General features: G+C 39.2%; 1 protein-coding gene across 3 annotated transcripts in view; it reads right to left on the bottom strand.

Annotated features, from left to right (window-relative positions):
- Positions 1-16429, bottom strand: part of FLT1 (fms related receptor tyrosine kinase 1) — a 196752-nt gene that overhangs the window by 75289 nt on the left and 105034 nt on the right. For 2 of the 3 annotated variants that reach the window (XM_039473122.2, XM_074387903.1), the window contains exons 13-14: positions 12509-12817; positions 7635-7781 (exon numbers count right to left, since the gene is read on the bottom strand). In XM_039473122.2, coding sequence (XP_039329056.1) covers positions 7635-7781; positions 12509-12817 — 456 coding nt within the window. Of the gene's footprint in view, positions 1-7634; positions 7782-8397; positions 12346-12508; positions 12818-16429 lie in introns of those variants that run through there. The other variant, XM_074387904.1, reaches the window with a different exon arrangement.

Here is a 16429-nt window from a genome sequence, read left to right as displayed (position 1 = left end):
TGAATATAAATAATAGAGCCCTACCACTGTACTTTTCAGTCTCATTAAACTAGCCAAACATTAACAAGTAATTGCAGAATTGCAGAAAGTACATAAAGCAACATTTTCAGTTTTTTCACCATGATAGGGCTGTGGTTAAAGTCAAGTTCTCTCTATTGGCTGAGATGAGGGTTGTAGGTCTGAACTTTGGTGATGTCAACAGGTTAAGATTTTGTGTGCTTTACCTCACTCCCTTCCTTACTTCCTTACTCTCCTTTCTTCTCACCCCTAAAGGAAGTTTATCCTTGGAAAAGAACTGAACCTTGATACTGCAACATAGTCTTGGCAGGGAAGAAGAGCTACTTGTATATCAGCAGTGAAGCCTGGTTTTCCTTGATCTGGATGTAGAGAGCCCCTGACCTTCATGACACATATTGAAGAGGCAGGACTAGCGAGAACAGCTGCTTAGCTAATCACATCCAGGAGATCAGCTCTGGTCTCAGTGGGGGTGCTAAGTAGAACAGTCAGCTCACCCTCACAGACACTGTTCTGTGCACACCCTGGATACCTTATTCACATTTCTTTTCTGCAATAATGGTTCTTTATTCATTGTGTACCATAAGGATAGATTTCATGAGAAAGAAAAGGCAATTACAGCTCAAGTTTTGCAAAAGATAATTGATATCTCTGAATTTCATTAAGGAATTTGATTAAGGAATCAAGCAAAACTGCTGATTCTCGTAGCCTGTGGGTGACAGATGGTCAGTTTTTCATCCCTGGGCATTAACATCCTCATTCCTCTCTCTCTTCTAAGGTTCCTTAAGATCTTTCCTGGATCTAGTCAAATCACTTAATAATTCAGAGGTGATTCTGTCTCTTTAGGTACTAGGATCTGAATATGGTACCTACAGATACAGACATTTGGTTTCAGTGACATAGTGGTGACAGGAAAGATGTCCTCTGAGTATTAGATAAACAGTCCTAGTGATCAGGAAGATTTTATTTAAGAAGGAATATCAATCATTGGGTTAGAGTGATTCTCTCCTGCTCCAGTCTCAGTCTATTTAAGACAGAATTTACTCTTTCTGAACTCTTTGTTGTTCAAATACTACTGCTTTAACTTGAAAATATTCTAAGAATGTTTTGCCATTATAAGAATTTAGTTTAAATGATAGTTTTATGATGGTTTATTGGTTCAGGCAGGCTTTACTAAAAACATCTAAGGTCAGTAGGGTACGGTGGCTCATGCCTGTAATCTCAGCACTTTGGAAGGCTGAGGCGGGTGGATCACCTGAGGTCGGGAGTTTGAGATTAGCTTGGCCAATATGGTGAAACCCATCTCTACTAAAAGTACAAAAAATAGCCAGGTGTGGTGGCAGGCACTTGTAATCCCAGCTACTTGGGAAGCTGACGTGGAAGAATCACTTGAACATGGGAGGCAGAGGTTGCAGTGAGCCAAGATCATGCCATTGCACCACTCCAGCCTAGTGAGTGAGACAGAGTGAGACTCCATTTCCAAAAACAAAAAACAAAAACAAAAACAAAACAAAAAACTGGTGCTTATTTGTTCTCTTGTGAGTCAGGTGAGCTAGTGTTTAATTATGCTCAATGCTAAATGCCCATATGTTCAGTGTGCAGAGCGCAGGCTTCAGAGTCAAACTCTTCTGGTTTGAACCTTGATAGGCTACTCACTAACTCTATGATCTGAGACCAGTTATTTTTCCTAAGTCTCAGTGTCCTCATCCATTAGTCTGTAAAACAGTCAGAATCATTTAGCAAACCTCATAGAATTGTCACAAGGAGCAAACAGATTAGCATTAGGAAAGTGCTAAAGCAGCAGCAGGCACCTCACAGGTGCTTGTTAAGTAAAACAGATCTTGGAATGCATCTAATAATGTCCCTACCTCATAGGATAGTTGTGAACATTAAATGAGCTATCTCTCAAACACTTAACACAGTGCCTTGGTACCTGGTAAATGCTCAATAAATCTTATATTGTTAAGACATTATGATATTATAAAATAAACACATGTAACACCAGAGAACAATGAAGTGATGTGCTCAATGACACAAATTGTAAATAAACTTAGACATCACAAAAAAAGAAGAATCACTTCACTGGAAGGTGAGAGAAGATCTTTCAGGACATCAGGAAGTAGTGGGACCAGATGCAGTGGCTCTCACCTGTAATTCCCAGCACTTTGGGAGGCCGAGGTGGGTGGATCACTCGAGGTTAGGAGTTCAAGACCAGCCTGGCCAACATGGTAAAACCCTGTCTCTACTAAAAATACAAAAATTAGCCTGGCATGGTGGCACACACCTGTAATCCCAGATAACTAGGAGGCTGAAGCAAGAAAACCTGGGAGGTGAAATTACAGTGAGCCCAGATTGTGCCACTGCACTCCATCCTGGGTGACAGAGCAAGACTCCATCTCAACAAAACAAAACAAAAAAGAATTAGTGGGAGGAGAATAACCTAGTGAAAGGAAGGGGCATTTTCAGGCAGGAATTGAAGCAGCCCATGGCCCAGAGGACTGAGGAGAGAAGAGGAGAAAGGAAAAAGTGAGGAAGAGTCATGTCAAGGCAGGACAGGAAGTAAGTGGTAAGGAGCTGGATAGGGCCATGCAATCAAAGCCCTGGAAAGCCTGACAGTGATGCTGGGAGTTGTGAACGGGCAGCAGACAGCATGCCACCCCGAGGTGTGCAGGCAGTGTGGTTTGCAGGGCCCTGTCTCTTCTCGTTTGGGTTGCCCTGGCCTAGACTCTCTTGCAGTCTGTTCACATGCATTCCCGGGCCTGAACGCTTAAGATTCCTTTTATTCCTGCTTGATGCCCTTTGGCCCAAGAATTTACTATTCAGCTTTTATAACACTTTCTTAAAATTGCCTTTCTTCTGGTGAATGGCTGTGCCCCACTGAAAGTTTTTTCCTGAAAGGAAATGATAAGGGAGGAAAAAGCTCCAGCTACCCCAAGTAGGCATTTTATAGGCGTTTGTACAGAGTGTGAGCCCTTCTGTGTGCCTCGCTTCCTCTCTCATATTTTCTTTGGAATGGGAGCAAGTTATCATTTAAAAAATAACAATGATAATGGACTGGATCCTATCAATGATCCAAGGTCACTAAAATTCTCTCGCTATATCAATCCTTTTAGAGCTGCCAGACTTCATCTAAAAGATTCACCTCAAGTCTCTAAAGGATATACAGTTTATTTTCAGGGTTTTAAAACTCAGTCAAACTGGCTAAAGGCTGAGTATATAATGAACTGCCTTTGCAGGTCATGATCTTAATATTGTTCCATTTCAGTTTTGAAGATACTCATGTATACAAACGTTAAGGGTCATCGTTATGGAGCGTATTGCATTGGCTATCGCATTTGCTTCTCAAATGGGAATATTACATCAGAAGCTTTACAGAAACTATATACATGTGGAAGATTATCTCCAGAAAATTAAGAAAGCCCTTTCCTAAAGGCTATAGTAGTTTTACAGAGTGAATAAAAGGAAGCAAGAGAAAGAAAATTAATGACTTAGTATAGCTGAACTTAACAAGCGCTAAATAGTAGCAGTCTAGAATGATATTTATAGAAGATTTTGTATAAGAATTTATATGACCTGTTTTTAGATATTCCTCTTTTGGCCCTCAGAAGATCAAAGAAATCTGGGTGGTGGTAGGGGTAGTGGTGCAGGAAGAATCTTTATTATTTGGTTTGAGGGTTGACATTTGAGCTTATTAATTGACTCTAATGCCTTCAAATGAATTCTGCCAACTCACTGGACAATTTCTATATAAATGAGGTGGGTCAGAAGGCAGCATTGAACAAGCCATGACTATGGACAAACTTAGGTTAACTCATTTAAAACTCACCATATCCCTGTGTGGTTAGAATTATCCCAATTTTATAAATAAGGGAAAAAGGGTTCAGAGAGTAAGGAAAAATGAGTTGCCCAAATTCTTGTATGAGTCATGAGGGCCATGCTAGGACTCAAGCCCCGATCTCCCCAGCGCACTGGACTCTGGACTCTTTTTTTGCGTGTGGTAGCTGCCAGGGCACATTCTCTTGCCTTGTCTCTCCTTTAGTCTCATAATGATCCTAAGCTTCCCAAATCATTTTAACTCTGATTCTTTAACCCATTTCTAAATTATAAAAACTGAACTTATTTCCCATTTACTTCTTTCAAGGAATCGCTCAACATCCTATACTAATCTTTTATAAAATGGATTTTGTGATGAAGTAAGTTTGAGGAATACAGAACTTAGCACAGTTGGCCCAGTGTGGTGGCTCACGCCTGTAATCCCAGCACTTTGGGAGGCCAGGGTGGGTGGCTCACTTGAGGTCAGGAGTTTGAGACCAGCCTGGCCAACATGGTGAAACCCCATCTGTACTATAAACGCAAAAAAATTAGCCAGGTATGGTGAAGGGTGTCTGTAATCCCCACTACTAGGGAGGCTGAGGCAGGAGAATCACTTGAACCTGGGAGGTGGAGGTTGCAGTGAGCCAAGATTGCACCACTGCACTCTAGCCTGGGCGACAGAGTGAGACTCCGTCTCAAAAAAAAAAAAAAAAATGAACTTAGCACAGTTTACCAGTTTCTTTTTTGGCTTGTTAACCTGCTAATGTGAATCTCAAAGGGGGTGATATTACATTCATCCTTTCAAAAGCTATTTATTCATCCTTTAATTCCGGGAGAACACCTCAAGGGACTAGTCTTCCACGGAACTACCCATTGTGGTAGTATGTCATCTTTGGCAAATCACTTCAGCTCTTTGAGCCTAAGTTTTCCATTCTACATATCAGACTAAAGATATTCTAAAGGTCCCTTCACTTTTAAAACTTCTGTGATATGGGCCCCACCCCCATGTCAAATCCAGGCTTTTGTGCTACCACTATGAGATTGCTAAGGATAGCCTAAGATTTTCTGAAAACCATTTATTCATTCATTCATGGAACATTTATTTATTAATTGTCAAGCACTCTGTTAGGTTCTGAAGATAAAAAGACAAGATATAAATAAGACAAATAAGATATACTACCGGCCCTCTGGAGGGGAGACATATATGGACTGATGATTAAAAAAACAATATGTAAGAGAGGAGTAGAAATATGCATAGGTAATACAGACACACGTGAACTGATGATTTTTTAAAATCTCAGTAAGAGAGAAGTAGAAACAGTTATAAGTAATAAAGACCCATAGAGGAGCTGCCTCCTATTTGTGGGAGCTGTGAAGGCTTACATGGAGGGAAAGCACCCATTCTGGGTCTTTAGGGATTAGACAAAGAAAGGAAAGGCACTCCAGACAAAGAGTATACAAGAACCAAAGAAAGCATAGGGAGTTTAAACAGCATGATGCATGTAGTGATCTACCAGAGTTTGGCATTGCTAGAATATAAAGTAATAAGGTTCAAGGCAGGCAAGGCTGAGCATAACGTTGGAGGCATAGTCAGGGGCCAGATGCTGAAGGCATTCTCTGTCAGATTCTTGAACTTCAAAGTGTGTTATGCAGAGCCAGTGGAAGACCTGAAGCCGGGAAGTGACATGTTCACAGCTGCATTTTATATTGCTGTGTGGATAGTAGCTGCAAAGAGAGCTAAGGAGACAAGTTTGGAGACCACTGAAGGTGTTCAGAGGCTAGGTAATGAGTGCCTGGACCAAGAGAATAATTGAGAAGCAGAGAAAGAAATGGATTTGAGAAATATTTAGTATTTAGTAGGTATAATCTGCTCAGTCTGGTGATTGATTAGACGAAGAGAGCAAAGGAGAGGTCATCGCCTTCTAGTTTGGATGGTTAAGTATTTGATGTCAGTATAAGACGAGGTGCTACTTTATGGAGAAAAATGATGTGATGTGATTGTTTTTGGACCTGCTGAGTGTAAGGTTTCTCTAAGACATTTGTAGATATCGTAAAATTTGGAGTTGTTATACCACAACCCCATTCTGTGCATCAAACTCAAATGGCAGTTTCATTTTGTTCAGAGGAATCATATTTAAGGACTACTCCATATTGCTATTTATTTGCTTTAGGTTGTTGGAATATTATATATAAATGGCAATTTTATTTTTAATAAAAATATGAATATCAATTAAAATCATAAATAACTTCAGTGTACCCTTATTTAACCACAGATTTATGAAACAGTCAATAGATAGTGTTTATGCTTATTGGTTTAAGTCTAGTTTTTTTTTTTTTTTTTTGAGATGGAGTTTCGCTCTTGTTACCCAGGCTGGAGTGCAATGGCGCGATCTCGGCTCACCGCAATCTCTGCCTCCTGGGTTCAGGCAATTCTCCTGCCTCAGCCTCTTGAGTAGCTGGGATTACAGGCACGCGCCACCATGCCCAGCTAATTTTTTGTATTTTTAGTAGAGACGGGGTTTCACCGTGTTGACCAGGATGGTCTTGATCTCTTGACCTCGTGATCCACCCGCCTCGGCCTCCCAAAGTGCTGGGATTACAGGCTTGAGCCACTGCGCCCGGCTAAGTCTAGTTGTTTTTAAGAGTATAATCAGCATTCCAAATCTGTGGGTTCTGCATTTGTGAATTCGACAAAAAATTCCACAAAGTTCCAAAAAGCAAAGAACTTGTCATGTACCAAGTACTACATTGAGTTCACATAAATTGATGTGTAGGTATTGTATTAGGTATTAAAAGTAACCTAGAGATGATTAAAGTATACAGAAAGATATGTGTAGATTGTATACAAATACTGTGCCATTTTATATAAGAACTTGAGCATCAGTGCATTTTAGAATCTGTAGAAAGTCCTGGAACCAATTCTCCATAGACCCCGTGGCACTATGTGTACTGTTGAAAGAAAATAAACCTATACCCACTTGTGTAGATTTACTCTTTTACTAGTATGATCAAACATAATTTAAAAAGTCTTCTTTTTATCAAATCCTTAACATCTGCATAGATGAATTTAAAAGATTATAAATTGGCCAGACACGGTGGCATGCGCCTGTAATCCCAGCACTTTGGGAGGCCGAGGCAGGCAGATCACCTGAGGTCAGGAGATCAAGACCAACCTGGTCAACATGCTGAAACCCTGTCTCTACTAAAAATACAAAAATTAGCCTGGCATGGTGACAGCGCATGCCTGTAGTCCCAGTTACTTTGATAGTTGAGGCAGGAGAGTTGCTTGAACCCGGGAGGCAGAGATTGCAGTGAGCCAAGATCGAATCACTGCACTCTAGCCTGGGTGATGGAGTGAGACTCCATCTCAAAAAAAAAAAAAAAAAAAAAGGAAAAAAAAAAGAAAACAATCACAAAAGCAAAAAAAAAAACAGATTATAAATCTACTTTTCTGAACTTCATACATGCCAGATGTTCCAAGTTCTGCAATACCTCAAAGCCAAGAAACTAACTCCTCACTTTCCCAGCTGTCATGGTGAACTGAACCATTTTCTTCATGGCTCTTCTCATTTCTTTCTGAATATACTATTTAAAGCATTCCAGTTGAATAGATTCTGAAGGATCTTTCTATGGGTTAGGAATATGGTCTGCATAGGAACTGGCCCAAATATTCCTCACTGGAAGTTGATATCAGTGTAAACCAGATCCCAGTGTTTGGGGGTCTATCAGCAGGTAACAGGAATGTTAAAAGAAAAAGGGACTGATGGAAGATGAGAAATAATAAATGCAAGAAAAAAATCTCTTACCAGGTTCTTGTTGTATTTTGTGGTTGTTTTTAAACCAAGTGATCTGAGGCTCGGGGACACCATTAGCATGACAGTCTAAGGTGGTAGAACTGCTGATGGCCACTGTGTGGTCACTGAGGTTTCGCAGGAGGTATGGTGCTTCCTGATCTAGTGAAGAAAGAAAGGGAGTTGTGATTACTTGCCAACTTTATTCTTGTATTTTCTATGCATATCAACATTTAAAATATATAGAGAAACAGCAAAGCTCAACTATTAGCTTTCATTTGCATTTCAATCACTTTCTCTTCAATCATTAACCTGCTGCTTCCACTTTAATAAGGTGCTACTAAAAATTGAAATTTATTACAACACAGTGAAATCAAGGATTAGATTCTGTATTTTTAGATTTCAACACAAAGGTTTTTTGCCTAGCTAGCTAGTTTCCTTCCTTTTTTGAATGAAGTTTTTCTAAAACTCAAGGATTTTTCGCAATAGTTTAGGAACTATAAATCAAAAACATGATTTGGTGTATAGTCTTGCAATGAATTTTCATATAAATATATAGTGTTGTAGTGATGGGCAAATCTAATTTTGTGTGAGTTTTTATTGATTTATTTGTGGGGGTGTGTTTGTGTTACTCAACTGTCAGTAACCTAAGTTGTAAGGCAGCAGACCAAACAGGAGAATTTCTTGAACTTTACAAGCTTTATTGGTTCTTTCCTTCCTCCATTCCCTTCCCAAAAGCAAGCAACCAAAGGATTAATTCAAGAGGCAGAGGCACAGATTTGTAGTTTTTGCACTATATAATAGTACAAATATTGTATTTTATATTATTTTCTCTTAAAACATACAAATATGATACAATACAATTTATTTTAATAAAATGCCAACCAATATAGTACAACAAAATGAATTCAATACATTAAGATGCAATACATTACAACATTAAAATCCCACATAAGAACAGCAGTACCCCCAAGGCCCCCAATGAGTACAGTATCTCTATTGAAGTAGTCAGTCAGTCCTGCTGATATGTATACATTCTAGTTAGGAGGGTACTGGATTGGTAGCTAATGCTTCCAAGATAAAAAATAAAAACAACTCCTCATGTCTTTCCCACCCTCCCAAATCATCCCTTTCCCCTCTTCTTGGAAATCCTGGAACAGAAATCAAAGGAGTTTTGGCATAACTGACACGTTCTCTGTCACTGTCTTCAATTATACAGTTTGAGCTTTCTCTGCCCATTTTCGATTTCCTCATCTCAGTGTACTGAAACTGTGAAGGCAGCTTAGGGGTGGTGACAATGCCACAAAGATGATACATTGAAATGGCCTTGATTTCATGTCCCTGCAGGGTTCTGCCAAGTCCCAAAACCTTTCTCTTTTGATTCCTGCAGGGCAATTCTCAGGATTAGCATTTGTTAAAGCAATTTAGAAATCCCAGGTTAAAATGTATATTATGATATAACTTTTATAACACTGTTGAAGTAGTACATCAAGACAGGGTTACTATCTGTTAGGAGAAACAGATTTCTCAATAAATTTTGATTTCTATAGCTTATCATTAGTCTTTTCATTTTATAAAAAATGAAATCTGAAGGCAAAAAGTGTGTTGAAGGAAGTGCTTGGATGTATAAAAACTTCTTCAAAATAGTGTGGAATGAATGATAGCAATGACCCTTTTGCCTCTTTTAACATGTCTTTCTTATCTTATCTTACCCTAGGCAGGAACTATGACAATATTTCTGTTTTTGCATTTGGTGCTATCTGTCAAATAGCTTTTCCTAATTGAAAATGCAGTCTTGTTTAAAACCTTTGACTTATGACTACTTGTATATGCTTTCTCATTATAATTTTGATATTTTTTTACATAGTAAAGACCTCAAACATATCAGTGAAACATGACAAGATCATAAAGAACAGTATCATATTATTATTTAGTCTCTTTTACAGTGGGAAGCCAATTTTGCAGTATCTCATTTAAAACTCAGACCAATTCACTGAGTTATGCTATTAACAGCTTCCTCGAGCACACTTACTATTTTCCATGCATTAAATATGAGAAAATAATCTATCGCTGTCCATAGGTCTTATAAAAAGGAAGTCTGAATACAGGGCTCACAACACCCAAATTGTTTTTCTAGCTATAAACTATACCATCATCAACACAGACACGATTTGGACTCCCTGACAGGTGGACTAGAAAACAATGTTGATAGAGAAGAGAACATTTTAACATAAATGTCATGAATCCCAAAGGCCTTACTTGTACTACACAAACTTCAGATGATAGAAGCAGCAAAAAGGCTGAAGAATGTACATGGGAGTCTCAATTAAATACAAAGTTCACATAAACATTCTGAAACACATAGTAATACGCATTTTTCTTTGTACCCATTTCTGAAAAATGTTCTATGTTAAAAGTCTCATTTTTGGCTAGTTTCTAAATGACCAATCAACCCAGGAATCATATTTTCTCAATTCTTACTTTATACATTATAATAATCTAGTTTGATGTTTTAAATAAGGGTGGTACGTTGAACCCATATCTCAAAACATAAGTTACTTGTTGGAAGTAGGTAGTGGCTTTCCAAAATTTAACAGTGTAGCTGATCCCTTCAAACTGAGAAAATCAGAATTAACAGACATTTCTGCTGGTTATCAGTAGCCAAAGATAGCTGCCTACCAGGTTCTTTTACTTTTCAGTATTATGGACCCAGAGATCTGCCAGGTCACATAAATACACAGCTTCTGTCCTCTGTTTGGAATGGGGACTGAGGAACCAGCCTCACACCCCCTATTCCATCTCAATTGTTCCCCATTTTAGGCTCCTGTTTTTCTTCTCGTTGCCCCTTATCTTCACCTCATTTCATATCCCAGGGTAACATACCCCTAGGGTAACTAATAAAAGACAAACCTCACCCAAAACTTTCCTTAAAAGAAGAGACCCTCTGGAAGGATTAATTACACAGTGAACAACTAATAATCTATAGAATTCTTAAACTCATCTTTTGGGAAGTTCTTAAAATCATCTTTTGTAAATACTAACATCCTCCTCTCCCCAAAAAATTGCAATGGGGGAAGGAAATGGTAGGTTCCAAATGTCTAATTCAGCATTTTGTTTTCCTAAGGATCCCTCAATCATTCTATTTGCTTTTTTAATGTTAGGCACTATTAAGGCCCCAGTTATATGGTATTAAGGCATCATTTCCTGAAGGAACACACTAACTTATAATGAACAAAGACGCCAGGCGAAAGAGCCATAGGTAAAATTTCAAGATACAATTGATTTTTCTTTCCTTTGGGCTGACAACTTCCAGGTTACTAATTGTTTTCAGAGCATTTGGGGCTCCATAAAACTGGCATTCTGGGGAAATGCTATTGTTTACTCTTTCACGTTTGACAAAAGCAATTCCCACGTGAAAGACAAGTTTAGCCGTGGGACAGAGTCTGTTACCTAAAGGAGGAAACAGTCTGGTGAGTTCCCAAGCTTGAGAAGTTGTCATATTGTCACCTCCTATTGAACTGCCCAGCCACTGTGTTTCTCAGCCATGGCTATTTTGGTCATTATAGTTTTTTTTTTAATAGTTAATGCAAGTTACATATAATGATCATAATCATCAATCATAAATGAAAACAACAGAACAATGCATATTAAATTGGTGAAAAAGTCATTTTCCCTGAAATACAAGCTTAAAACAAGACATTACAACTTCTCTTGATTTAAAACTGACCTGTATTTTTAAAATTACTTCAAATTCTGCTTCTATAGTTTTGCCATTTCTTAATCCCCATAAAAATCCTATTAACATTTGCATATGGGGAAAGTGAAATTTTTTTAATGGACAAATTTTAAATTTACATTTAGAAAAATGCATTAAATCTCTGGTTACAATAGCCTTTATTTCCTTGATAAATTGATTGTGGTTCACCTTTGAATGCTGTCATTTTATTTAAAATAGTAACCAGGGGACAAGAATATTTAAAATTAAGGCATGATCTACTTCCTTTCAGGTGCCATCAATAGCAGTGCAGTGCAGTCAGAGACAGCAAGGAGGACGCCCTTTGCTAGGCTAGTCTACTGTGGCACTAATTGCATAATTACCTGGATTGCATGAGAGGAGGGAGGGGAAGTTCTTATAATTCACACTGCAATAAACCTTTACTATCTCTGAATTACACCAACATCTTGCACCCCTGGGGCCCGTTTTAGAAGCTCTAGTTTAAGATTAATGTGCTTAATGTAAAAAAAAAAAAAAAGCATTTTCAAATAAATAAGCATTATATCCTTGCTATCCAGGTGCTATTTACAAATCAAGAGCAGATGAAATAGTCCAAAATAAAACCAGGCAGAAGTCCAACAGAGTCTCAAATTCAACTGTACTCATTCTGAGCTGGAAAATTAACTTATTCGTGTCCATCTTTGGCAGAAACCAGCATTTGTTTAAATTATTCAGTTTGTGCAGCTTCAACACTTAAAAATAAAAAGAGGTTGGCATCAAAGTGGAAGGAAAGGATCATCCCAAGTTGTTGTTTATCAGGCAGGAGAAAACAGCAAGAGCAACAAACACAGAGAAGGCAGTGCAGGGATCCTCCAAATCCAAACGCGCACCAAGTCGGCCCCTGGGAGCAGCCCCCTCGGCCTGAATGGGGGGCCCAGAGCAGGGCCTGGGGGTCTCATTATTACTGCTATCATCTCCGAACTCATTTTGGGAGGAGCATCTCCTCTGAGCCTGAAAGTTAGCAACAGTGACAATAAATCAAGATGATATGAGACAACTGTTACTTTTTAATGAGTCCTTTAATGTTTTACATTACTTTGTGTGGTACAATCATTCCTTGTGCTTTTAAATTTGGAGATCCGAGAGAAAACAGCCTTTTTGTTGCAGTGCTCACCTCTGATTGTAACTTCTTTCTTCTTGAGGATTTCTTCCCCTGTGTATACATTCCTGGCTCTGCAGGCATAGGTGCCTGAATCTTCCAGGGAAACATTCTTGATGGTAAGATTAAGAATGATGGAGTGCTCCTTAGTGATGGCCATTTTTTGCTTGCTAATACTGTAGTGCATTGTTCTGTTGTTAACTGTCCGCATTAAAATCCAAGTAACGTCTCTGTATAAGAACTTGTTAACTGTGCAAGACAGTTTCAGGTCCTCTCCTTCCGTCGGCATTTTTTCCAAGTTAACATGAAACCCATTTGGCACATCTATAAAATAAGAATAAAGAACTTCAGTTCACAGAAAAATCAGTGTCTTTTAATGAGATATTTAAAGAGCTTAAGAATTGTTCCTGCACAAATTCTCTCAGCATTAGCATTAAAAAGGATGAGTTTTTAGGGGAAATCAGCAAACATAGCAGGTAGGAACCAACTAAGTTCATTCCATCAGAAGTGAGGTAGGAAATGCAAAACAGGACAGTTGTTAGGAAGGCATTTTCTCCTTATTCACCTGAAGTTGCACTTCAAAGTGGCATTTTTTTCCAACTTGGGTATTAACTTTATTTCTCCCCGCCCCTGCTTTTTTTTTTTTGAGTCAGAGTCTCACTTTGCTGCCCAGGCTGGAGTGCCATGGTACGATCTCAGCTCATTGCAACCTCTGCCTCCCTGGTTCAAAGGATTCTCCTGCCTCAGCTTCTTGAGTAGCTGGGAATACAGGCATGCGCCACCATACCTGACTAATTTTTGTAGTTTTTAGTAGGGTCGAAATTTCACCATGTTGGCCAGGCTGATCTCGAACTCCTGACCTCAGGAGATCTGCCTGCCTTGACCTCCGACATGCTGGGATTGCAGGTGTGAGCAACCACACCTGGCCTCATTTCCTATTTTTAAAATCATGTACAGTACTCCTGCTGGCAAGTGGGTAAAATAGAGAAGCAACATAAGAGCAATTCATCCTAAAAACCAAAGGCACACTTACGGTCAAACTTACCCCAAATAGTTTGCGAACAAGGGAGGGAGGAGGTCCTAGGTAAAGTGCCAATCAATTCCATTTTAGTCCTAGACTTCTGCAGTGAGAGGCAACTGTCATTCACTACCCTCCCCCTGCTCCGGTCCCAGATTACTTGCCCTGGTCTTTGCTGGCACGGTGGGCCAGAGGAGCCTGCTGACTTACTCAGGACCTCTTTTATGGGGATGGTTCTACTCAGACCTGAGAGAGCAAAGATTTCTTCTGAAAATGTGGACAACTAATCTGGAAGAGTTGCCAGATTCTAAAACGGGGGTGATGGAGAGGGAAAGAGAATAATTTTAAAAATCAAATTTTCTCTCAAAAATATTTTAAACATGTTCTGAAGGTGTCTATTTCATTAAAAGCTGTTTTCTCCAATGTCTCTTCCCAGCTAATCTTTATGAAAGAAAAATTAGTCTTGGGACCTCAAAATCACTAACTAAATAGAAAATCAAGTTGAGAATTGCTTAGGACAAACCTGCCTCACATTCTCTTCAAAGTCATCCCTCTGCTTTCTGAGATAAATGTCCATCTGATTGCCTCCTTTGGAAAGGCTAATCAGAAACTCAGAAGAATGCAACCATTTGTCTCTCACCTGGGAAGCCCCTCCCCACTTCAAGTTGTCCTGCCTTTCCAGATGGAACCAGTGTTCATCTTACATATATTGATTAACGTCTCATGTCTCCCTGAAATGTATAAAACCAAGCTATGCCTCGATTGCCACCTTGGGCACATGTTGTCAGGACCTCCTGAGGCTATGTCACAGACTGTGTCCTTAACTTTGGCAAAATAAACTTCCTGAATTGACTGAGACCTGTCTTAGGTATCTTGGGCTGACACCTTCATCTCCATCTCCCAGTGTCTCTGGCAACACCCCATGAGCTCTTACCCTCCGCATGCCTAACCTGGGCCATCAGTTCACTTTGGGGCTGAGAATTCCTTAGTATCATTTTGGCCAGTTTCACAGGAGGATTTTAAGAAGTCATCAGCTGCAGGCCCTGAACTGACCCGCTCTCAAAACCTTCCCATTACTTATTACTATTGGTGTATCTGCATTTGAGCAAAGAATTTGGGCCAACATCTTACAAAGTGCTTTGAAGATGAAAAGCATTATGTTATGCTATTATTATTATTATACTTTGCACACAAAGCTATAAAGAAACCTTTAAACGTTAAGGGGACAATAGTCCAAAATTAGATATCATATCAACTCTTTCCTAAATCTCACTTTGCTTGTTTTTCTGATTTTTCTGAGCTTTGACTTTATTATAAAGTGTCACGTCTGAAGAAATGCCAAAGTATTCATTTGGAACCTGGGAGCGGGGCGTAACAGTGGCTTACGAAGCCGTCAGTGGCTGAGGAGAGAGGATACCGGTGGAGGTTTTCCTGCTTTTAAAATGAAAATCTAAGAATGTGCCAGAAGATGCAGGAGGGGCAGCTGACAGTCACTTTTAAGATAACAATAAGGTGTCAGAAATAGTTGCTCTAATTCAGCATCTTTTTATATTTGGGACATCTTCCAAGCATGAGGAGTAAAACATCAGCCATCAACTTTTACACAGATACTACAGCAGAGGTATTATGCGCTGGTTGCAATCAACCCTTAAAAGACCACAGACTTTCCATTTATGAGGTCTCATCCTGATAGTTAGAACCCAAGTGAGCCCAAGTAACACCATTGAGATGGTGTAGAGAGTTTCTATTTACTTTAGTGATTTGAAACTTCCTGTGGAAATAGCTCACAGGTTTCCTGATGGAAGATTTTGTTTATCTTTGCCAAGCACCACCAGGAATCTCAAAATAAAATGCATTTAGTGACATTGGGAAACCAGGGAGATAAGGCAGTGCTGTTCCTGTTTCACCCTCAGTAATTGCTAACACACCCATAGTCATGCTGAGTGCCAGCAAAACAGCAAAAACACACACATAGGAAAAGCAAAGAACCAAATTCGTTTTGAGGCCTGTTTCTTATATGGGGGACATGGTCACTGAAGCTAATTTGTTATGCTATCAGACAGCCTCTTAGAAATGACAATTTCTCAGTCTCTCCCCTTTGGTATTCTCTTTCGATCCATGGAAGATGATAAATAAAATGTCCTCAACTATTTAATGAACCCAGAGGGATTTTTCTTCTTAATTCATGTTGATTTTTTTTTAGTCTGAGTACAAAAACAGACTCAAGAAAGAATTGCCTTCTAACCCTCAAAGTGAAAACAAGAAATCTTCCCACACTTAAATATCTGTGGCAAATTCAGCACAGTCATCATCATTACCAAATATTACTTATCCATCTAACACATTATTACATCCATGGCATCTTATGAGGTGTCATGGAGAAGAATCATCCCTTGCTCAGAAGAGGCATTCAACGCAGGGTTAGATAAAAGAGTAATCTATTTCTAAAGGTGAATATTTAGGGGTGGATATTTCATCTCAATTGGATCAGACATATGCATTAAGTTCATGAAACAGGCAAATATAGAAATTTAAAAGGATGCCAGGAATCTCATTTGTTGGGTAAAAATAAAGGCTTTATTGCCACTGAAGAATGGAAATGACATTATCTAAAAGGAGAGTAAGTGGTTACTAGGAAGTTCTGCTTGTTTTAAGTCAATGTTATGTATAAGCGAGTGCCAAAGTTTGAAATCGAAGTAGTCAAGGATTCTGATGGCCACAGTTTATGCTTTTCATCAATTTAGACGGCAACTCAACGTTTTATTGTTTTTGGATTTTTTTTTTTTTTTTGGTTGGTGTTTTGAGGCAGGGTCTTGCTCTGAAACCCAGACTGGGGTATGGTGGCGCCATCATAGTTCACTGCAGCTTCAACCTCCTGCGCTCAAGTGACCTTCTCACCTCAGCCCTCCTAAGTAGGT

This window comes from Saimiri boliviensis, chromosome 16 (genome assembly GCF_048565385.1).
Source record: "Saimiri boliviensis isolate mSaiBol1 chromosome 16, mSaiBol1.pri, whole genome shotgun sequence".
Lineage (NCBI taxonomy): Eukaryota > Metazoa > Chordata > Mammalia > Primates > Cebidae > Saimiri > Saimiri boliviensis.
The sequence above is the reverse complement of the archived record's forward strand: the minus strand, read 5'-3'. Positions and strand labels throughout refer to the sequence as shown.